This window comes from Haliotis asinina, chromosome 5 (genome assembly GCF_037392515.1).
Source record: "Haliotis asinina isolate JCU_RB_2024 chromosome 5, JCU_Hal_asi_v2, whole genome shotgun sequence".
Classification (NCBI taxonomy): Eukaryota; Metazoa; Mollusca; class Gastropoda; order Lepetellida; family Haliotidae; genus Haliotis; species Haliotis asinina.
In genome coordinates this window covers 37,590,350-37,615,368 of record NC_090284.1, presented here as the reverse complement: position 1 = coordinate 37,615,368, position 25,019 = coordinate 37,590,350, and the positions used below count along the sequence as shown (strand labels likewise).

At 38.9% G+C, this 25,019-nt stretch overlaps 1 protein-coding gene across 1 annotated transcript; it reads left to right on the top strand.

The window, feature by feature from the left end:
- Nucleotides 1-3,334: 3,334 nt before the first annotated feature.
- Nucleotides 3,335-24,677, top strand: LOC137284307 (poly(A)-specific ribonuclease PARN-like). The gene is made up of 22 exons (XM_067816074.1): nt 3,335-3,396; nt 3,953-4,030; nt 5,692-5,765; nt 6,266-6,333; nt 7,571-7,652; nt 9,100-9,160; nt 10,748-10,928; nt 11,280-11,384; nt 13,501-13,624; nt 14,094-14,150; nt 14,846-14,923; nt 18,508-18,551; nt 18,804-18,846; nt 19,124-19,199; nt 19,374-19,484; nt 20,050-20,119; nt 20,834-20,889; nt 21,062-21,148; nt 21,410-21,484; nt 21,712-21,880; nt 22,825-22,913; nt 23,405-24,677. The coding sequence occupies exons 1-22, from the start codon at nt 3,378-3,380 to the stop codon at nt 23,458-23,460; spliced, it is 1,803 nt and encodes a 600-aa protein (XP_067672175.1). The 5' UTR covers nt 3,335-3,377; the 3' UTR covers nt 23,461-24,677.
- Nucleotides 24,678-25,019: the final 342 nt, after the last annotated feature.

Genomic DNA, 25,019 nt, shown 5'->3' with positions numbered 1-25,019 from the left:
CAACGACAAAAATATAAGTTTTTTTCTTACATTATTTTCACCAAACTAAGTTGTGGCTATCGCCGCCATTAATTATGACGCTGTATTTTTTTTTGCCACAAAATACCGTAAATTCTCCTAGCTGATATTTGTATAAGTCGCAAGTGACACACAGTTAATAGTTAACCGTTCCCTCCGTTGATCCGATCGAACAGGCCATCCCTGGTAATAATACATACCGACGACAATCAATGTATGCGATGAGGGAAACACGCTTCGTATGGATGTCAGTCATAGAGCCCAAGCTACAAACTGCCGTGGGAAATTGGTCAAAATCAGTGTATGAAACTCCTAACAAATGCCAGGAAGCACACAGGGCTGATTGTTAAAAAATGATGCCGGACCTGTTAACATGTAACCAGCCCTGTATTAAAAATAGGAAATTGAGATATGGTGTTGAAATAAAGTATTTAATGAATTACTTGCTGAAAGCATTCTCTATACCAGTCACATTTGGTGTTAGATAAATGAGTAGGCTGATCTGTGGAAGTTACGGTTTGATTGATCGTGTACTATACAGACATCATTTAGCTACGACAAATGTTAACTATTTTCAAAATATTTGCTGTAGTCAATGACATGGTCAAATATATACTATTGGAAAATGCATTGGCGCACAGTGCCGCCTATAAAATAAAGTTGTAAGCGTGTCATGACACTTTCAAGTACCAGGCCTCCGTGCAGACACTATTTCATACACTGTCAAAATGTCCCGTATTTTTTGCCAGATTGCCCTCGTGGTAGTCTATAGGCTCAGTTTATTTAAACTGATTAAATATATGCAATAAATGCTTAGTCTTTGTCAACTTCGATATTTTTTATCCATCTATTAGCTATTGTAATATATCTGATATATGTTCTGCTAGTAAAGTTATAAAAGGAACAATAATATTTATGTATAGATAACACTGTAATACCAGTTATTTGTTATTCATGCTTTTGTATGAATTACAAGAATAAAATGAAATGTTTGTATAATTTGGAGCTGTTGTTAATTAATCTTGTCAAAAAGTTAGACTGAAAATAAAATGTCTATAAAACATGTTCACTATCTGACATTCAGTGTTGTGTTGTGAAAATGTTGAGGCTCTGGTCAGCTAGAGCAGCGTGAATATATAAGCATTTCAGACAATACAAAACATGTTCACTAACTGACCATCAATGCTATTATATGTTGAAGAAGTGTTGAGGCTCTGTGCAATTACAGCAGTGTGAACATATGAACATTTACATTTCTTGTATAAATTGATTATTTTGGACTCAGGGTAAGTAATTCAACTGACAAGATTAACAACTGATGGAAATGTATGTTCGTAGAAGCCTGAATGCTCAAGTCGAGCAACAGCTGGACAATGTATACCACTGACCTACTGGTGATCAAACCCTGAAATGAGAGGCATCCCTTTTCTCAAGATCCTCTTGCTGAAGCAGAAGAGTGACAAGCCTACATTTCCACAGCTTCAAATGACGAAAGTCTCAGAATCTCTTTTTCATTATATTTGATTTTTTAACTGTGAACTGTTTTTTTTCTGTACAAATATGTTCAGTTACAGCTCAAAAGCTTCTGTCAAAAGTGAACCACATTCATAGACTATCCCGACATACATCAGGAAATTAAAAGTTAAAACTGAAAGAAATACTCGTGATTTCCTAATAACTGCTATATGAAGATTATGTCATCCCAGTTGACAAAGCGGTAGATTGCTTTGATAAGTATTGTACCACACTCTTTTATTCATTCAAATCAGTAGACACAAATACACAAAATACATAATGCAAAAGTACCAGTAAATAATAAGACATCAGTTCACATGGGTAGACATTACACATGCTGAAAATACGGCAACAGTGGATGCCCATTTTCGGTCAAATTGTACTATTTTGTTATTCTTGTTAGCAATAAACTTTTCAGTTTTGAAAATATCACCTAATATTTTAGAAAAGTATTCAATGATAACTTGGTGTTTTGGATGCATGGATGTATTTTGTTACCGGCAAGAAGTATATTTCATTAGTCCGGTATTGTTTGCGCCAGTTAAGACTGTATATTTTATCAGGGTATATTATTCTGTTGTTTTATCTTCGATATATTCTTACAGCTTCAGCCAGAATGTTTTCATATTCACATTCCCAATAAATATTTATCGGATTTTCAAACATTAAGTTACAAAATGAGCAAAGTCCATCATCAACTAATTTCATTTTCAGCAATTTTTCTTTTTTTTTTTTTTTTGGTATATATAATATTACAAATACATTTAAACTCAAGCATTTAAATAAATTTAGTATCTTATGTGCATCTTCTATATTTTTTAAAATATGCTCCCATGGGACTACAGTGTCAAAGAGTTGTCATTTTTTACATGTAGACCTATCAGTCGGGGCTCCACATAGGACCCGTATCAGCGTACGTACGGATAAGAAATGTTCACGATACGGTAGGGAAAAAAGCAGAAAAAAACGTAGCACATACGCATCACAGCAATTGTGTACGGTCTTAGTATCATTTACTGAAAAAGTATTGCTTTATTGTTAATTGACCTGTTTGCACAAGAGCAGCAATGATGTGGTGCATATACGAAACAAAACACAAGATTACTTACACGCCATTAAATTCCATTCAGTACTCTAACTTTTCCCAATACTTTCATATTGAAAAAATAAAGCGTACGTACTCCTCGTGTTGAAAAATTATCTGGAGCCCCGCTAACAGTGATGTGTTAACGTAATGATTATGGACAATCAATGAATTATTTCTAATGGTATCTTTCCATTTTCATGGTACTTGTAAGAACCTGATAATAATCAAGAACTGTGCCTTTGATTTTGTAAGTTTTCAAGTTCATTAAATGACAAAATACCTTGATCTTTGCACTATTATCATACCATACTTGTTGTGATTATACATCGCCATTGGTTGACCCAAAGACCATATTATATGGTCTCTGGTTGACCAAAACAATGCACTTACAGCCAGTAAACATTTTGAGCAAACGTTCTTGAGTACACTTTTCATTTTATTCTTGCAATTCTGAACAAAAGCTGTACTCCCCAAAATGTTCATGTGTATTAAATATGTTTGATCTAAAGACATCCATTTAAGTGGACAATTGCATGAAGACTTACGTTCATTGAAATGTGTTGTTATGAAGTAGTATCGTTAATTTACCCCTTGCAACAAAACGAACATTAAGATCACAAGACAGCTCAACAACTTACTTGATTCAAATATATTTATATTGTGGGATATATTGTAGTATATAACATAATGTCTCAAAAATTATGATGATTGCGAATTCAACATTTGTGCTTGTTGTAAGTGTTTAAATCAAAACAAGATGGAGGTCACCAAAGCGAGTAAGAACTGTAGTGTTACTTTCGCTTTTAATAAATTTTCTTCAAAGTACACTATGTTCATCATCTTTCGTTCGCTAGTGTCATTTTCAACTATTTTATAGCTTTGTTCGTGATTTATTTCGTGTCAGTCTCCGACATCTGTGAATCACCCTCATTTTCAAAAGAGAAATCAAATTTCGCGGCATGTAATTTCGAATGCAATTGTACATTTGGGCACATCATGTTAGCATCCTGCTATTACAGAGCTCTGCTTTAGCTATCACATCAATGCGTTGCATTGTAATCATCCATTACAAAAATTAATCACCTGCGCTACAGGAATACTTAACAGTGGAACTTTTTGAAGAACGCGCCGAAAGAGCTGAGTCTCATATTCTCCTGTTCTCTCAGGACAGGAATTTTGCAACATTTTTGTCAGAAGGGCAAGGTGCCTTAGGAATCAAAGGACAGGGTGCTGCATCCTGCTAAAACTGCCAAGGGGAAACGCTCTTCTGGGTGATTGTTGTTATTTATTATGTGTTCATGTATAATTTTATTCTAAATTGGCTAATTTCAGACTTTAAGGAGTGCTTAAGTCAAATAGAAGAAGCTATCAGTGAAGCAGATTTCCTTGCTATTGATGGAGAATTTACAGGTAGGGAATGTCATATGTAATATCCACAGATAGTCAACACAAACTGCAAAAGTGTACATTCTCTCAGCATTTGTTCTGCCCTTATTATTTTTCATTCTTTGTAAGTGAACTGGCTAGCAACCAGTTATCGCCATTTTTAAGCAGTTTTTAACAATTTGCTCCATTATTTCTTAACAGAATGAAATAAAAATTTATCTTGGTGATAGATCAGCTATTCACCGATGTTTTCTGCTTGTTTACAGTTGATGATCGTGTTTGTCCTAAACACGGTCAACAGGAAGCGCGGTAGTGTAGATTGTGCTTTGCCTACAACTAACAAGACCAATTATCGCCATTTCTGAAGTTTTTATGTTATTGACCTAATTTGACATAAACTTGGTAATAAAACTATTCTGTTTCAAACCTTGACATATTGAAGAAATTTCATAATTGGAATTTGTTTAAAAAAAGGAAGTTTAAAAGAACAAATCTCGCTCTCACTGTGAATGTTGACGGATGCTGATCTAAGCTGAGGGGAATATGGAAATGTCAACACGGGGTTGAACTTGTCAAACTTGACATTTTGAGTAGTTGTTTGCGATTTTTACAATTTACAATGTTTGTTTTCTCGAGGAAAAATGTAAAGATAAAAGTGAAAATTGACAGTTATATTTTGTCAGTATCATCTGCATGGTATCTGTCGAGTCCATAAAATGGAGATGGAAATTTGGGTCAATTCATTGACTGTTGGCATTATGGGTATGTTCAGACAAAGTAAAATCTGCACTTTTTGTAGACTGAATTGTCAAGTCATAGATTCACAACACAGCCAGGATGATTTTCATTCAATTCTCATAGTTTATGAAATTTCATGTCAACACACTAATGGTCATGTGACATACCACAGACGTGTTTGGGTCTCTCCTTCATTAGCATTCATATTTGTAACGGATACAATGTGAAATACTCACAGTAATTCTAACTTTTGTAACCTTTGTTCTTTTGGATATGTCAATGTGTGAAATACTATGGAAGTACAGGTTAAGTTTTCTGCGCAAACGTTTCAGCCATGTATTGGCGATAACTGGTGTACGGCAATAACTAGTCACTAACCAGTACTGTAAGTGTAGTTCTACATTGTATTCTTAATACAGGGACATCAGAACAGAGTGCATTTACTCAGAAATGAATAACTTTAGAATATTTGCAAGAGCATAGATGGGATAATATGATCTTGATACAGTGTTTCATTTAGCAAAATAAAACATTGACCAGTACAATATTTAATTGAAAAGTGCAGCTTGATATTTATGTACTCAAGCATGTCAATCATTTTGGCAGTTTGAGGTAATATATCTGTTCTGGATATTTACTTTCTTAAAAGTATCAGCATGATCAGTCTGTTTGGGAATACAGTTATGTGAGGAAATTCTCATTAAGAGAAAAACTGGATTTGATCATTAGGGTAAATGTTATATCCATTGTATGACAGGGATTTGAGATGAATTATGATAAATAATTCTTACAGGTACTGAGTGTGTTCAAAGACAAAGAATGTTTGATCAAACCAACTTTGAATGTTATCATGTGTAACATCTGTTGGGGTGGAAAAGACAAAAGATCCCGTGTGTTGAACAAATATTATTTAGTATGTACAGATTATTATATTATTTTATTATCAGGACTTCATGCTAAGGATGCTGAGTCAATTGGATCATTTGATACTCCTGAAGAGAGATACCACAAGCTGAGAAAGGCAAGTAAACAGTGTCAGCTTGTCAACCAGGATTATTTCTTGTGTCAGTCTCCATGGTTCTGTGAACATAGTTTAGTCTGAAATTAACATCCTAAAGTTTCATGTGAATATTTTAGTTGCACTGTTTGTAGAGTAAGGAAGGATGATAATATATGGATGAACAACTTGTTTATTGCTATGAGTGACATTTCGGTGTAGGTTCTAACACCGTTATCAAACAAGTGATGAACAGTGTGAGGAAGGGGAGCATATATACAGGTAGTGAATATGTTTGTATAGCTTGATTGGGTAGGAAGCCAGACACAATAGCAACACATGGGCTTTGATAGGGTGGTGACAAACGAGACCTGTTGGTAGAGTTGTACAATTTTTGATTGCAGCATTGCTACACTTTCTGTGTGTGAACTATACTTTTGTAAACATGACTTCTCTGTATTAGTGTGGCAACTATATTTTCAGTGTTTACATGTCATGCCTATAATCTGTACCTCTATTTTCAGGGTGCAGCACAGTTTCTACTGGTACAGTTTGGCCTAGCCGCATTTAAATATGATCCAGAGACAAAAAGGTATAGGTGCATTATTATGTGCATGAACATAAATCATTGATGGCCCTTCTATCTGAAGATGGTCTTACTACATAAGATGTACTATGATGTTGAGGGTGGTTGGGTAGCCTTTTGGATAAATGCATGTTTTTGACGTTGATTGTTGATGGTCTTTGTGTATCTGGATCTGTGAGTCTGAGCAATGTCCCATGTGGAATGGTAGTTTCTGGGCCTTCCTCCAGGTCAACAGTCAGTACTACTTCTACTGTGATAACCACACTGCCCCGTCCCATGAGATCTTGCTTCAGGACAGGTGCCTGTTTCACCTGTTGGGCCTGATACCTTACTATTGGGAGGTCACTCCCACAATATCCACTCTGCCTCCAACACAGTCAGGGCGTCCAACAGTATTGGCACCCCCTGCTCCTTTTATGCCTGGCATGTTGGTATATTTGTCACTGTTAGACACGCCCTTTGGAAACACACTTTAAGATGGTGAGTTCAAGCGGTTGATCTTGAAAGTGTATTTCCACTGACATTAGGGAGGTGGAACCAGTTTGCAACATCTTTTCTCCTACTCCAGGCATGTGTTTGTAGCTGTAAGGTGACCCACTGTCACCCGTCCTAAAATGTGGAAACTGAATCTTGATCTACAGCAGATATGCCCAGATGGATGTACCTAACACAGAACCACTTCCAGTATTCATGTCACCAGTTCAAATCCACCAGCTTGGGGTGAACATACACATACCTACCTCCAGTACAGTTACCTAGAGTTGTACACAAGTGTAGGGAGATGCAGCTAACCCATTGTCTTAGTGGCCAAGTTGCCCATAGTTCCAGGAGTTGATGACTTGGAGTAGGCCCTGCATCTGCCGACCCACACACAAAGTAGTGAAAGGCACATCCACCACTGGAACCAAAGGCTCTGCCCATGTGGATCATCTACAAAGGGTGTTAATGACCAGAGGTTTTACCTTGAAAGTGGCACAAGTAGCAGTTATAGTCATTCTAACTCTACTGCAGTGATTTATGACTCCCCTAACTTGCAGGAAGACTTCACTTCAGTGTTACCAGATATTTTAGGGTTTTTTACTCTTCATGTGATTTGTCACCAGTTAATGTCCCCATTCATGAAAATTCAAATCTACATGGCTTAGCTCTACTTTATACTTTGAAAGCATAGTATAAGTATCAAGTTAGTCCTGACATCTAGGGCCTCTCCAATATGCAGTGACGTCCCAGTGTTTTGTTTTAGTTACACAGCCCGACCATTCAACATGTATGTATTCCCACGTCCATTCAGCCGCCAGGCTCCAGATCGACGATTTCTGTGTCAGGTCAGTACCTAGCGCCAGTAGTGGGATTTTCATATCAGTGGAAATGTCTTCCACAAATGGTTTAAGAGATTTGTAATTTTCTGTTGGACATTACCAATTGGACATCATGTAGCTTGACAGTAATTCTTGAGTAGGCTCCTGATTCTCTTACTCCCAAAGTTTTCGGACTACAGCTACAACATAGGCCTTGACATCATTTCTTGCAGAGCTGTAACAGCTTTTCAAATGTTTCTTTCCATGGCATGAAGCCCATTACAGGTGTCTCTCACTAAATAAACAATTCAGCAGGCAGCCTTGAACAGCAGAGGTCTTGGGTTGAACACAGCACTCACACATCATGATTTAACATATGCAGAGGACAGCAGATATTATTCACCATTAGCAACAGCCATTTGCAATCATTTCACAAGATGAAGTAAATTTATATCTAACTCTGAAGGCTTCGCTCACTGTAATAGAGACATGAAAATTCCATTATTTTTTTGGCTGATTAGAAAGTTAACCTGTTATAACTTTCTGGGGAACAAGCACGTTTGATATTAATCATTTGTGTACCTAAAATATTTTGGCTATGCAATGAAAGCCCTCTTAACTGTCATACGTTGCGACCAGCAAAAAATGCTGGTATAGAGGTTGTGCAGATTTAAAGAACTTTTCCCTTTTCAATCTGAGAATGACCTATGTGCTGTAAAATATGACTGAATAACGTGTTAATAGTCATCCTATTCTTTGTTCATCGATAAAGATAACGTTAGAAAAATACAACACAAATGTACATGTACGTTACGGCTTCCATTAATATTATATTTCATGAGGTGAAAAAGTTAAAAGGTTTAGCTTGCTGTTTCCTTGATCTCGTCTTAAGAGTGATGACAAACTGATAATACAAGAGACCCACATTATTCACCCATATATATAATCCTTACCCATACTCCTGTTATCAGGCAACATCAGGTGCCTTGATGGTAATCCACTGTGTTTCATGTTATGGCACGAGAGGCCCTCAGTAATTGCATGTGTAAACATACAGTGCTCAGCCATCCGGATATACGAGACAAAAATGCACGTAATTTAGTGTTTTGTATGTGAAAATGACCGTTCCGTTACGGAAACCGGATTTACGGATACATGAGTAATTTTACAACGTTGTGAATTCGTCTTAGGAAATTTACATTCGGAAAGCGAGTTTTCTGGATATCTGAGGTTCGGGTAAATGGGGCACGACTGTACATGCATGCTCAGCCAATCAGGCAATGAACAGGAGTGCTGAGATACCGAAATGCAGAATAGACTGACGCCATAAATAATCATAAATTAAAAAGCTTCTGTTTTGACCCAATTCTTGTCCCAATATTGAGAAAATGTCAGATTGGAGGGCTGCCAGTTTGGGGAGCTTCCACAGTATGTATTCATTAAACAACTCACCTTCACATCCTGACTGTTGCAGGCTTCAAGTATTGACTTCCTTGTGTCTCAGAATTTTGATTTTAACAAGTTGTTTAGAGAAGGTAAGTGGTTATGTGATTGAATGAATAAGGCTTAAGGCTGTTTGAGACAGTATCATACACATATATATATGTATATAGCATCTATTTCCTACCCCCCAGTGTTGACCACTGTTAGACCAGGTACCCAGCAATCTGTTGCTTGTGAGAGCCAACTGATTAGATTGGGTTGTCAGGTGCTGTTACCTTTATACACTGACTTAATATACCTTTATACACTGGCTTAATAGACACTGACATGATAGACCATGACATGATAGACACTGACTTGATAGACGATGACATGATAGACCCTGATTGGATAGACACTGACTTGATACACATTTACATGGTAGACACAGACTTGATAGACACAGACACGATAGGCACAGACTTGATAGACACTGAATTGATAGACACTTAAACGATAGACACTGACATGATAGACGCTGAATTAATAGACAGCAACGTGATAGACATGGATTTGATCGACACTGACATGGTATACACTGACGTGATAGATACTGACATGGTAGATACTGACATGGTAGACACTGACTTGATAGATACTGACATGGTAGACACTGACATGGTCGACACTGACTTGATAGACACCGACATGATAGACACAGACATGGCAGATACTGACTTGATAGACACTGACGTGGTAGACACTGACTTGATAGATACTGACATGGTAGACACTGACATGATAGATACTGACATGGTCAACACTGACTTGATAGACACCGACATGATAGACACAGACATGGCAGATACTGACTTGATAGATACTGACATGGTAGACACTGACATGATAGATACTGAAATGGTAGACACTGACATGATAGACACTGACATGGCAGATACTGACTTGATAGACACTGACATGGTAGACACTGACATGATAGACACTGACATGATAGACACTGACATGATAGACACTGACATGGCAGATACTGACTTGATAGACACTGACATGGTAGACACTGACATGGTAGACACTGACATGATAGACACTGACATGATAGACACTGACATGATAGACACTGACATAGTAGACACTGACTTGACAGATACTGACATGGCATACACTGACATGATAGACACTGACGTGATAGATACTGACATGGTAGATACTGACATGGTAGACACTGACATGATAGACACTGACATAGTAGACACTGACATGACAGGCTCCCCTGATGTGGAGTGAACAATGCTGACTCTGAACAACATTTCTTCATCCATATGGATGGATATATATTACAAAGAACATCACCATCTACATCAAATCTTCACTCACAGTAAATAGTTTCCAACAATAGTCTAACAGCAGTTGCTTCCACTTGAGACCAGGACACCATTTACTGCTCTACCTTGTGCATGGGTTTTCTATACAATTACCCACCTTGTACTTACAATAGATCCTTGTGAGTTATATGTTAAAAGTCACTCAACTAGCATGTATGGTATTCTGTAAGTAACTAGCCAACTGGTTACAAGAAGGAAGTATCTTCATGTGTGATGTCTTCAGCTAGAGTAAGAGCAGTCATATAGTCATGGTACATCAGTATCTCAGTTGCTATGTGACATGTTGACACTGTTCAGGTATATCCTACTTGACCCTGCCACAAGAAGAACACCTGAAGGAGTCAATCAAGAAGAGGAATGCTGAGCACACCCAGCTGTCATCTCCAGCCTTCACCAGTCCCCATGGGGCCAGTGCTGGGCCCAACAAGGGGCCAGTAGAGGTCCCTGATGATCAGAAGGACTTCATTGACAATATCTGGTAAGTTGGCAAGTCTGAAAGGTGCATGTTTTGTATTTGTCAAGCAGATTTCATGTTTGTAGAAAACATAATGATCAGTGAGTGTGTATGAATTTTTCATTCAATATTAATTATTCCCCCAGTTTGATTCTTAAGCCACCAATATGGAAGTCGTCATCAGGTTTCTTGTGTCATCTAAGCAAATCTATCAACATACAAACTACTAGAAAATGACCACACTTCAATCAAATGGGTTCAAATGGTTTTGTCACAGACATTTGCTTAGTTCTCAAAAGAATCCACAGCAAACTTATTCATATTGCCAAGTAGATTTTCTCACCTACACAGGAACTAATTGTTGTGTATTTACAGTGAACAAATCAAGGACTACATCGCCAAGGCAACCAAGGAGCCCCTTCAATTGCCCCAGTGTTCTGCATTCCAGAGGAAACTCATTTACCAGACAGCCAGGCTGAAGTGAGTCAACAGCCAAAGTACAGATTGTGAAATGGTCATCATCAACCATGATTTCATCCATTATTATTATCCGCGCTAAATGTGCGGTTTGATATGTGTGATATACTATTAGGCTGAACTTATGACTTGGAATATCTTAAGAACCATTAACTAGATTCTTTCCATATTTAGTACCTAGGTTCATCACAAAAAAGAAAATCCCAGTAAGGTTTGGTGACCTTGTCCTTCACTTTACGTTACAAGGGGACTTTAACGTTTTACCCTTATCATCTAGATATTGCAAAAACTTTTCACTTGATTTCCTTCATGTTCAACACCAAGCTTTATCTAGAAAAGGAGCAGGGCCCGGTTGATTTTTGTGATCTTCACTCAATTTTCAAGGTCATGGCAACACTTTGAAGATTTCTTCATGTTAACCTGCATGTTAAGGTATCTCAAAATCCATTTATTGGAATTTCTTCATATTCAACATCAAGCTCTGTCTAGGGAAGGTTCGGTGTCTAGTCAGTTTTGGTGACCTTCACTTAATTTCCAAGGTCATGGCGACGCTTTGAAGTTTTCAGCATGCTTACTTGTATGTTATGCTTGTCAACGAGATACCCCAAGAACCATTTTCTGGAGTTTCTTCATAGTTGACACTAAGCTTCATTCAAGGAAAGCACAGGACCCAGTCGAATTTGGTGACCTTCACTTAATTTTCAAGGTCACAAAGACATCTTCTTTGTGTGGTATGTTTAGAAGTTGGTGAATCAGTTAAGGACAAACTTTATGGATGAACAACTTCTTATTCTGTCTTATCTGTCTCATACTTGCTTGACCACGACTCAAGAATCTGTATCGAACGTCGCTTCACCTGAATAAAGAAGCTGTTCCTCGATAAAGTTTGTCCTTATCTTAGTCACAAAGACACTTTGAAGATCTCAGCATGTTGATCTCAGCATCACAGGTTAAGATATACTCGTGCCAAAAAGTTAAGTAAATTAGAAATGATGGAATAGAAAGGTGAAACATATGTACACATGATTAACAAAATGAAATGAAATGGTATTGAGCAACAACTGGTTTACAAATCATCAAAACCTGTGAAACACTTGTGCAAAAAGTGCTGCAATGATGGAGCAAAATGTTGACATTATGATTCAGTTTTAGACAGTGAAGCATTGTTCATTAATGTGTATGACCACCATGAGCACATATGCAAACTTCTACACATCTTTGCATTGACCAAATAAGCTTTTAAAGTTGTGAAATGTTCTGCCATTCTTTCTGTAATGCCTGCTTAAGTTCATCCAAAGCTAGGTGGTGAACATGGAAACCGTAAAGGATCTTTTTATATAGTACTGAGACCCTGTTAGTGACAGTACATGCCTTGATGGCAGCTTTTAGCATCACATGCCCCAGTTAGTTATTGTACAGATTGATTGATTGTTGAACAGGGATTACTGAGAAGACAGATTAGTGTAGGTTTAGTTCTGTTTGAATGAATAAGTGGCAAATATCAATATAAGTGAAATAGCTAAATTCTGACTCAGGCTTTCTCTTTCTGATTAACTTCTCCATGTCACCACACTGCACTATCTCATACCTCCCAAGATAGTAATACTGCCAGAACAACTTCTTCTCAACTCCTAGTGCAACCTTCACATCTTCAGTCAAATTAAAGTACTCCTCTTTAGTCAACAAGAGTGACTTTGAATCCAACTGTCTTCTACTCAGGAGATATTTACAAAATGCAGACTCCATGAGCTGTGCTCTCCTTAGCCCAGCCCCTGTCAAGTCTACTAAGAAAATACTTGCATTTTATAGCATTTCTAAGAAAGCCTCTGCTCTAAGGAACTATCATTTCTAAAGAAGCATCTGCTTTAAGGAAAATTTGATTAATCTGAACTATAAACATTACTTTATTAACAGAAACCTCTGTGATCAAAGACAAAACTCCATGTTAATCTTGTCTTCTCAATACTCCCTGTTAAACTATCAGTAAGTCTGTGCAATAATTTGGTTAACTAATCATTCAATGTACACATTGCCTGTTCATTTCAGTCATTGTACACACTGCCTGATTGTAAACATTGACTGTAACATATATACATGATCTACTGTTGCTCTCTGCCAGGTACTCCAACATCCACCTGGAGACAAAGATTGGGGAGAAGAAGGAGCGCTACATTGTGGTGTCGGCTGTGGAGAGTGAGCAGGACCTGAGGGACAAGGAGAAGGCCAAGATGGATGCTGAGATGGTGAGACTGACTAGAGCTTCAGCTCAACTAGCCCTGAACCATCACTGCTGATGCAGCATTGCCTTCACAGCAGATATTCAGAGATACTGACCATTAACAGTGGTACTATGTGACCAAATTGAATAGGTACACACTATCTTTTCTGTGATTATTAAACAACATATGGCAAATATATGCCATGTATATATTGTCCTTGCCTCCAGGATATTCATGCATATATTGTCTTTGTGTCCATGAGAGTCCATGCATATATTGTCTGTTTCTCTGGGAGAGTCCTGCATGTATTGTCTTACTCTTTCTCTAGTAGGATGTTGTGCATGTATTGTCCTTTTTTTCCCCAGTAGAGAGTTGTGCATGTTTTGTCCTTTTTTCCCCAGTAGGATGTTGTGCATGTATTGTCCCCGTTTCTCCAGTAGAGAGTTGTGCATGTATTGTCCTTATGAGACTAATGGACTGTCACTGTTTCCAGGCCGAGGTGGATGAAGCTATTGGTTTCTGTAAAATCACACGGATGCTGTCACAGTCTGTGAGTACTCGACCCGTGAAGGTCCCGGAGTAGAATAGGCCTTCAGCAACCCATGCTTGCCATAAAAGGTGACTAAGCTTGTCATAAGTGGCGTCTAACGGGATCGGGTGGTCAGACTCGCTGACTTGGTTGACGAATGTCATCGGTTCACAATTGCACAGATCGATGCTCATGTTGTTGATCACTGGATTGTCTGGTCCAGACTCGATTATTTACAGACCGCTGCCATATAGTTGGAATATTGCTGAGTGCGGTGTAAAACTAAACTCACTCAGTCACTCACTCACTCACTGTGAGTACTGAATGGTTGTTCTGACGTTCAGATGCCTATATCTATACAACATGAGTTTCAGAGGTTGTGATACATATGCCTTTGTTCTTCACTCTTTGAATGTTTATATAATAAGTGGGTCCCCATTAAAGTAGTATTTAACATGTTTATATAGCAGAGCAAGCAGATTTCACTCGCACTGAGTCTCTACTCACCTGAATATTAAAAGTACTTCAACATATCTTGTCAATTCCACAGTGTAAACCTGGTTGCCATTTATACCTCAGCAGGCTTTGTCTTTAGACATGAAATGTTTTGGATAACAACTTCTCGTTTGTACAAGGTTTCATCACTACTTTAACCCTTAATAGACCTACTGTATAGATCCCCATGGTTACAGTGGAATATCGGTGTTTGACTGCAGGGCAAGTTGGTTGTCGGACACAACATGTTGTTGGATCTCATCCATGTCATCAACCAGTTCAACTTCCCCCTCCCAGAGGTAGCAACAGACTTACCATTGTACACAATATGTTGCCAAGAGAAAGTCAGCATGTCATCCAGACAGTTACATGCGTATGAGTATCACATAAACATACTTCACAATCTGTGTTTTCCATGTGGAGATAGGTTATCTGTATATTGTCCTCATCAAATTTCATTTTCAACTAGTCTAATATAAACATTATCATTTCAAAGTTCCAAATGAGAGTAAAGTATGTTTCTGTACATATTAGTTTGCATGGTGATATAGCTGTCAGATCAGTTGTTTAACTTATCACCGATGTTTATTGTTTATTTTCCACGTTTATAGTAGAAAATAGTGTAAACAAAGTTTTGGTTATGTGATGTTTCATTTCTGTGACATTTATACAGTTGTGACACAATACAAACCCAACCAAGACTCATCAAGTGACTGAAATCATAGATTTTCCCTTATCCTGACTCATGCTTATTATACTTATCTCCTCCCTCTTTGTGAAGTTAGTGGAACACTTGAAATCCCTTGAAGTTCCCCTTGAATTAAAGCAGATGTACAATACACTCACCCATCAGAGGCCTCCCTTTGCAGCCAAAACGGTCACATGACCAACCAGCTGTGCTTGTCTCTCTCCTTTGGCCAGTATGGCCTGACTAAAATCAGTTCTATCAGCATTGTCTGTTTTCCCATGCTAACGGATCCGGCACTGAAGATACAAATGTTTGTATCTGCTTGTTGAACCTTGTGCCAGACAGGTCTATTTGCGGGGATACGAATGTCTGACTGAGGAGTTGAAACGCATCTGGATGTAGCATCCATTCCATTGGAGATGGTTCTAGAGGGCATGACAGTGCGTCGGCCATGATGTTGCATGCACCTGGGATGTGACAAGCCCTTATGTGGAGGTTCAAATCATCGACGATCTCGAAGAGTTGAAAGGTCAGCTGTGGCAGTGTGTGAGATCATGTTGATCCTTGTTTGTTTATGCAGAACGCTACTGTGGATTTGTCTGTATGAACCGTCAGTAGTTTGTCCCTCAATTCTGTCAACCAATGCTGTACTGCGTTGACTACAGCTTTCATCTCCATGTGGTTGACACTGAAGTAAATTCAGTCCTGCAGATGTTAATCTGCTAAATGCTCCAAAATGAATTGTTGAGCCTTCTTCTGGGTGTTCGTCCTTTTTTCCTCATTCTCCGGGTTGTTGAACTTTGAGAGCCTCGTTCATAACCCTGGAACGGAACGTCAAAGTGTTGATATCGTTGTTACTCATCATACAGGTATGAGCCTCATTGGAGTCCTTCGATGGTGAGATTATGTCCAAACTGTATGATGCATAATCTCTGAGTCTGAGAAGAGGCATCCTCTGGTGATGGTGATTGATGATATCCATCTCTGTCCTTTCGCAAGTACATGCATGAATGGGGAATGATGTCTTGGCAGCAAGTGTCATCATGGTCCTCTGTCTATGTGTATCCCTGGAATGACTACCATTCCATGAGTGGCTTCGCTTTTTCCTGTGTGAGTCCGTATCTGATGAAGACGACAAATGATGACGGCATCTCTGTTAAATGGGGGATGTAAACAGTGAACATTTGCAGCTATAGCAGGATCTATAGAAGGATCTATGATCTGTACCTCGGGCAGTAGGAATGGAGGTTCGTTGTAGATGTGATGTCCGTTGTCAGGGACAAAGTTATCGCTGAAAGACTTCGAAGAAGTAGTTGAGTGTTTTTCAGCTCAGGTCTAGTAGTTGAACACTTAGTCTTTGACAAAGATGACTTCAACTTCTTAGGCTGAGATGATCCCGATTCTGATGACGTTCTCTTCTGACATCTAGACAAAGACTTGCTGGTGTCTCAGCCATGCCCCCGGGGTACGTGTGGCTGATCACTAAAATTATCAATGTCAGCTGTTGTTAGCCGTTGTTAGCCGTTGTTAGTCCTTCACTCGCCTTTTAATAGAATATAAATATAGTGCAAATTCTGAATCAGATACAATCTAGCAAAAGAGATTGGTTCCCAGTACTCATCAAGGAACCAGAGTGGAAGGACCTTCTCGTTCATCCGCACACCAAACAAGCTCACAGCAATCCAGCATCATTTCAACTTCATGTATGGATTGTATCAAAGCCAGCTTGAAACATCGAAGATAGAGCAGCAAAAGCAGTCACCCTAGCTATACATAGATCTACCCACACATTATATGATCTTGAATGGGTGCAGTTTGAAACATACCCAGGAAGAAAGACTTCACTTCAATGAAGGCCACACATCCTCAAATAGTGGAATACTTATGTTCTCTACAACATACTGAAAGGTTCTGCACTCTCAACATACTTGGCAGCACTCATCTCTATTATCACCATGAAACAGGGATCAACCTGACTAAAGTACCTGGACTGCTTGCTTTACTTTGCTCATTCAAGTTGAAAGACCAACAACGCACATTTAAGGCTCCAGATTGGGACTGTAATGTTATACAACAACACCTCACGGTCTACAAGTCACTAGACTTGACATCGCTTGAATTATTGATGCAGAAAACGCTGTTCCTACTCACCCTAACAACATTCGCATGGATGTCATAAATACATGCTCTGGACTTAAATTGCACACGATTTGACTCAAGTCATAGTGAGATTGTATATCTAGGACTGAAATGGGATTTTATCACCAAAAATCAACTGCCTGAACAACTGGACAGACAATTCCACATCCCAGCTTTATCTACAGTCCTTGGGCTACATGATACACAGGATTTATCATTATGCCCCACCAGAGCGTTGAAAGTACATCTCCAATGTATTAAGACAAGGAGACAGTGTTTCAAGTGCCTATTTATCCCAGTATCTACTGAGACTCCTATGGAAGTATCCGGCAACACTCTCAGTATGGATGACAGCTGTTATACTGATGGCCTACAGCTGTTATACTGATGGCCTCCAGAAGCCTCCAATCCACACGAAATGAGAGCCGTGGCATGGACACTTGCTATGCATGAAACTGCTCGCTAACAACTATAATGGAGGGCTGCTTTTGGAATTAAATATGGTGTTTGCCAATCACTACCTGCGGGACATTGATACAGAGGTAGCCCCAAGGCATTCACCAGTTTGGGCCATTTGTTGTTGCACAACAACTGACTGTTCCACAAAGGTGCTGAATTTCACTCATCCTTAGATACTAGCAGGACACTAGCTGATCTATATATCATCACATTCCAGTCAATAAATGCTTCAAGAGAAGACAAGTTCAACTGGATGTGATACCCCAGTCCCAGATATTCAAATGAATATCGGAAGAACAGGACTAAACTATCGCATGACTGGTCATGTGATCATATTGGTAGGAAAGGGAGGCCCCAAATGGGGGAGTGTATTGTACATCTGTTTCAATTAGGAGGGAACTTCAAAGGATTTCAAGTGTTCCACTATCTTTGCATAGAGGGAGGAGATAAGAATAATAGGTCAGGATAAGTATAAAATATAAATTTTATTCAGAAAATTACATCATACTGTGAAGGAGATGACAACTGTATTACTGAAGATAAGAATCAGAAAAAATGAAATTATCTCTGTGTGAAGAGTTTTTGTTTCCCCTCCAGGAATATGACGAGTTCAAGGCAATGTTGAAATGTTGCCTTCCAAGGTCAGTGACAGAGTCTTAACTCTTCTGTGTGTATTTGTCCTACACCTTTCAACGGTCAGGATAAATATACACATCTTGTTCTATATGTTCTATTTTATAGTTATATTAGTATTTTTATTTGGAAATTCAATATTTAACTGACTTGTTTATTATCGAAATCCTTCAATTAATGAGACAACATCTGGTATAGGACTGTACTGATCATGAGCATGATACCATTATTTAACAATGTGTTGGTATTTTATTCTACAGATTGCTGGATACAAAACTGATGGCCAGTACAGCTCCGTTCAAGGTACACGTCACATTTTTTTTTTATATTGACAATGACTATGTATATCAGTGTGTTCTCATAATGAGAACAAGTTAATGTGCAGATCAGAGAACTTTATATATTCAAGGTAGTTTAAGTGAAACACTGTGTTTGAGTCGGCCGCTACTTCCTCTGGACAGTGTTAGCTGCTGTCCTGCTGAAACTGCCCCCTGTCAGCCTGTAGTGACATGATATGCATACTTTACTGATGTGTTCCTTCAAGGATGGATGGCTTACAGTGTATGTCTCTCTCCTCCAGGATCTCATCATCAACACAACATTAGGAGATTTACGCAGGACTGTTGAAGCTAAACCTTTTGTAAAGCCGCAGGTTGGTAGGTAAACTTGTAACCACGTTAACAGGACTGAAATATTGTAACTAGATTCTCTGCTTTCACCGATTTATCAAGAAAGATTCTTAGCCTATTTCCATGACTTGACATGAACAGGTAACAGGTTACCTCTGTTACTATGTGATATATTGACCATGGTTGCTATGGGTATTCCAGATCTACCAGAGGAGTTTTCCAAATACAGTGCAGAGACAGAGTTTCTGCATGAGGCAGGCTACGATGCATACATCACTGGAATTGCTTTCATTGGCATGGCCAACTTTCTTGGTGAGGACTAGATTCACTAACTTGGACAAATCACAATGAGATTACAGCTGCATACTGCTTGCATCACTACACACTGCATGCATCACTACACACTGCATGCATCCAACCCATTATGCAGATGTTTCTATTGTAATCGCCCATGAAGATCCGTTTCAGAATAGATCTTCACTAATCCAATCTTGTCAAAAAGGGCGACTTGGGATCAAATGGTGAGACTTGCTGACTCTGTTGACACGTCAACACATCCCAATTGCACAGATCGATGTTCATGCTGTTGATAACTGAATTGTCTGGTCCTGACTTGATTATTTACAGACTGTTGTCATACAGGTGGAATATTGCTGTGTGTGGTGTAACACTAAACTATTTCCTTCGTAATCCATACAAATGTATTTACCTCCCCACATCCCACACCCACTATGCAGTCAAAAATGTATTGTCTTATCAAGAGTTTATGAGTTAGATATTAAGAAATTAAAAAGGTGTCATATGATAGCAACCTACCTAAATGCAATGTATAATCTGTTGATATGGTGTTTAGCATAATGTTGGTGTTATTTAACAGGTACATTCCAGCAGCCGCCCGAAGACTGGATCTCTCCACAGTCACCTCTCATCGAGCCTTTTGTCAATAAGTGAGTAGACGCCATACATCCCCCTGGAGAGGATTCTGTTGAGATAAAGGGTACCCAGCAACTGGTGCTTGTTATACGGAATGGAATGGTCAGGCTCACTAGTCTGTTGTGTGGTGCAGTTTTGGTGATTAGGATGGCAACAAGCATAATTCTCAGATATTTAAACCCCATTAGTGTTTCCTCCACAGTTGACAGGTACTTGCATATTAGTAACAACACTGAAGATGGCTTCAGCTTTCTAGTCAGGGAATCAGTTGTAACTGGGGTTCATTGTGTGGAGTAGAACTGAAGATAAAAGGCTGCTTATGCAACCTAAACAGGATTCTTTTATAAGAAGCTAGTGACAAACGTTCATTGTTAACTGTTTCACATGCTGAAGACACATGCAGTGTTGGAAATTCATAGTAATTTTGTTCACTGTTCTTAAAGTTAAAAGTTATGGTCAGTAATCTGCTTTGAAGTTTAAATGTCATCAGATAATGACCGATGGGAGATGATCCCAACATTGACAGATTCGCCCCAGTATAGAGACTGTTTGGTAGAGGTGTGGTACAGGAAGCTGGCACAGTCTACCTGACACAATCTCCCTGACACCCACTAGTTGCCTACAGAACACTGGGCCCTGACACCATCATTAAACATTCTTTACTCCTTGCTTTTGTGAAAAAGGAACACCTTGATCCAGTTTTATGTGGATGTGATGTTTCATTACAGGCTGTTCATGATGAGGGTTTATGACATCCCCTATCTCAACCTGACTGGACCAGATGGTAAGTACGCCAACTTAACCCAAGTATACCCTACTACACCATTAACTGAAGCCAAAATGACTGGATATATCATTTAAGACATTCTGCTTGTCTCAGAGTATAGATTCATGGTCTAAACAGTAAAGAGTCTAGAAGGTGGTTATGACTGTAAGTTGTCCGCACTTTCTTGCAGTGGTCCCAGTGAGAGAGCATGTGTTTCATGTCACATTCCCTAAGGAGTGGAAGTCACATGACATTGTCAGCCTTTTTGCTCCATATGGTGAGTGTTCCAGACCTGTCACTGTGAGAGTAACTATCGTGTGATATCTTCACTTTCAAACAGAACTGAAGGTGCAACGTAGAATCGTGTTTGACGTCTTTCCTAATGTTTCTTTGGTAACACACTGACTTGATTAAAGGAATGTCCTGACATCTGATATAGATAAAACTATGTTCACTTTCTTGTAGTTGAAGTTTCATCACAGAGTGTGTATATCATAGATGTGCTTTATCGTCACAACATCATCTGTGTACACTGTAGGTGGCGTCTCCCTGTCATGGATCAATGAAACTTCAGCCTTTGCTGCGCTGTTCAGGAAAGACAATGCTCCTGCAGGTTGGTCAACAGTGTACTTAGACAATAACTTACCAGCTTCTGCAGGTCGGTCACCTGTGTACTTAGACAATAACTTACAAGTTCTTGTAGGTCAGTCAACAGTGAACCTGTGAGCAACTGTGTATTCCACTCTTCTCCACTCCACTCCACTCCACTCCACTCCACTCTACCATTATTTATCTCTAATGTTTACTACTGTGATGACTCTCATCTCTTTAACCCATCAGCTGTCAAAGGCCTGGTGAACGGAGAAGACAATTCTGTGAAGGTAATGACATACGAGGACTTCAAGAAACATGGAGCAACCTCACAATATTCTCTGATGCCACGGAAACGCAAACACACATCTGATGATGCAGAAAATTCAAAGAAGCCCAGGATATCTCCAGCTGCAGAGTAAGAACATCACTGCTGCTTCATTTAAATAGCAGATATCTACATTTCATCGTACTAGGAGAGAAACAACAACAGAAAAGTATATGAATAACACAAGGCATTGATGATGATAATGACTACATTTATTACAGCTGTTTTGGCTCATCAACATGGGGGTCCACTGAAGGGAATTTCCTTTAACTTCAGACAGGTTACCTCATACCTTACAGCTGAACATTTGACAAACCCTGGATAGAATGAAGGATGCATGTATTCTTGAACCAACATGATGTTGGCTGTTTAAGATGAATTGTATCCTTTCTTTACCACAGTGATTGACAGATTTCATTTTCAGTGAAAGTAAAGCCTAGTGAGTTATGGGAGTTACTTTTTGAAGATATACCCTTTAGTCACTGGTGTGCCGGTTCAGAGGTGTATCTATATTCCAAATTCTGTATCCTTCATTATTTACACTTAAAATGTCCAATTAAGTTTGTTTCTGAAATCCTGAATATTTTGCTCACTCAAACTAGAACTTTAGTACCCTGGATGCTGATTAACTGTTTGATCTGATCTCACACAACCTTTCATTTAAATATTTGGTTCTAGGTGACAAAGTATATTTTCTACCAGCGGTGAAACACTGTAGTTTCACATCTTGCAGTATAGAGTTGCATCCCTTGGGATCTGTCGTTCTGTTGGTTCAAATCCCACATTTACCATGAATCATAGAAATCTTCCAAGCAGTGTGGTTTTCCACAACATCTGAATCTGACATCCTGCCATTTGCTTCAAATATAATGTTTAAAGAGATTTTTAGGCAATTGTATTCTATTTGTGTTTTACATTTTTACAAAAGTTGCAAATTTTTCTTCAAGCCTTGCAGTTACATTTGAAAGGGAACCAATAGTAGGGACTACAATGTTAGACTGTTGATGACAACTGTTGATGACGACTGTTTCCAGGTCGACAACAGGTCCGGAGGGGGATGAAGTAAAGGAGGAGGATGTGGTGAAGGAGAAGATGGAGACAAACTCTGGATGTGAGTCACCAGGTAACAATGGAGTTCACTGAAACCACATTTAGGATGTCCTTGTAACCATAACGCTTCAGATGTTGTACCCACGTGGGGAATGATGTCCTTGTTACCACAAGGCTTCAGATGTTGTACCCACGTGCTAATGATGTCCTTGTTACCACAAGGCTTCAGATGTTGTACCTAGGTCGGAAATGATGTCCTTGTTACCACAAGGCTTCAGATGTACCCACGTGTTAATGATGTCCTTGTTACCACAAGGCTTCAGATGTTGTACCCACTTGTTAATGATGTCCTTGTTACCACAAGGCTTCAGATGTTGTACCCACGTGTTAATGATGTCCTTGTTACCGCAAGGCTTTAGATGTTGCACCCACGTGGGGAATGATGTCCTTGTTACCGCAAGGCTTCAGATGTTTTACCCATGTGGGGAATGTGGTTGCATGAAACAACCTACTAGCAAGGTTGAATGTTCATGCAAGTCATGGAACAGTGTTTTGATGTTGCAGATTCCTGCAGCGACAAGAAAGCCAAGAAGATGTTTGAGGAGCCTGAGGTGTGGTAGACACACATCTGCATCAACTGAAGGCCTTGTCCAGTAATAGGCAGCCTACTTCAACACAGACACTTTACGAATGAGTTCTGGGGTCATTCCATTGTGCCAAGAGTTTTGGCTCCTCTGTACATAGAGGATATTCTACAAATCTCTACTGCAAAGTGCTTGTTCAAATAGAGGAATGGCAAGTTTTTGAATACAAGAATGAACATTTATGATAATGCATGAACACTTTCTGTCAGTGTAAACTAAAAGGTTTCACAGGAATTATGAGGAAAGACAAGATTGTGATACGTGATCTTCAAACAGATTACCGTATGGAGCATGGACACTGAGACACCAACAAACACACATAGTGTTTTCAGGATTCTCAGCACTGTCACTCAGTAAAGCTGATGGGAGAAATGGAAGGCTTTTTACCTCAGTTTTATTCCTGTACAAAAGTTAGATATATATGTGTCGGTTTTTAAGGAAGCCCAGCTTGCATGTATATGTAATATGTACAATCTTTTTGCAGAAGTTTTTGAAAATACTGACTTTATCATGTTAATAGCATTGACTCCATGAATCATGTTTGTGCCAACATCTGTTGATGATCAATCGCTTTGTCAAACCATCTCTAATTAAATCAATACATTCACCTTACAGCACTTCTTTTTATGAATAACTAACATATGGGGACAATGATATACTGAAGTAAAGTTCAAAGCCAATCCCTCTGATAGCTGACAAGTGTCTACACCACCATATATTGGATAAGCCAAATTTTGAGGACCAAAAGTAGCAGTCTGTAAAATGGAGTCTTATCTATGGGTTACACCCTCATCCAACTTCTTTCAGGGTGTCAGTAAAATCTTTGTTAGATACAATCCTCACCAAACACACCCACGTTTCACATCCATAACAGTAACTGTCACTGGTCTTATGGTCTGATATGGCTTCAGTTTGGAGCCCCATGGCAGGGGATCAGATTATCTACTGTAATATACAGTACATAAACTATCATATGACTCAGTTTAACCAATAAGATGACCAGCTGTTCAGATTATATGGACTGGTGAATTTTACCTTGTTTTGTAATTGTCCAAGCTGCAATTTTGTGCTCTCCCCAAAGAACTTTTAACTGTTATGCCAGCCCATGCAATTATTAAACTTTTTGTACTGCAAGCAAGTTGAATCTTTCCCCATTTACCATTACATTAATAAATAAACTACTTGTCATCCCATCAAACTATACTCCTAGTCTGCCAGTGTCCTTCATGTGGCAATAACACATGTTCAGTTGAACAGCTGAACTACTTGAACAGTTGTTCAGGTCAAAAGCAGAAGAGGTTCTGTAAACTGTTATCCACAAAATGGTCTCTCAGAATTCCAGTAGAAATAAACCATTGTGTCCTTCTGGAATACGTTAGTGAGTGTGCTGGATTTAATGCAGCACTGAAAAGAATTCCAGTTACATCATGCTAGTCAGTTTGGGGCAGTAAAGCCTGACATTGTACCTGCTATTGAATACTTTTGGGATCGAAGAATATGGACGCTAGAAATAATACATCAAGCCATTTTGTAAC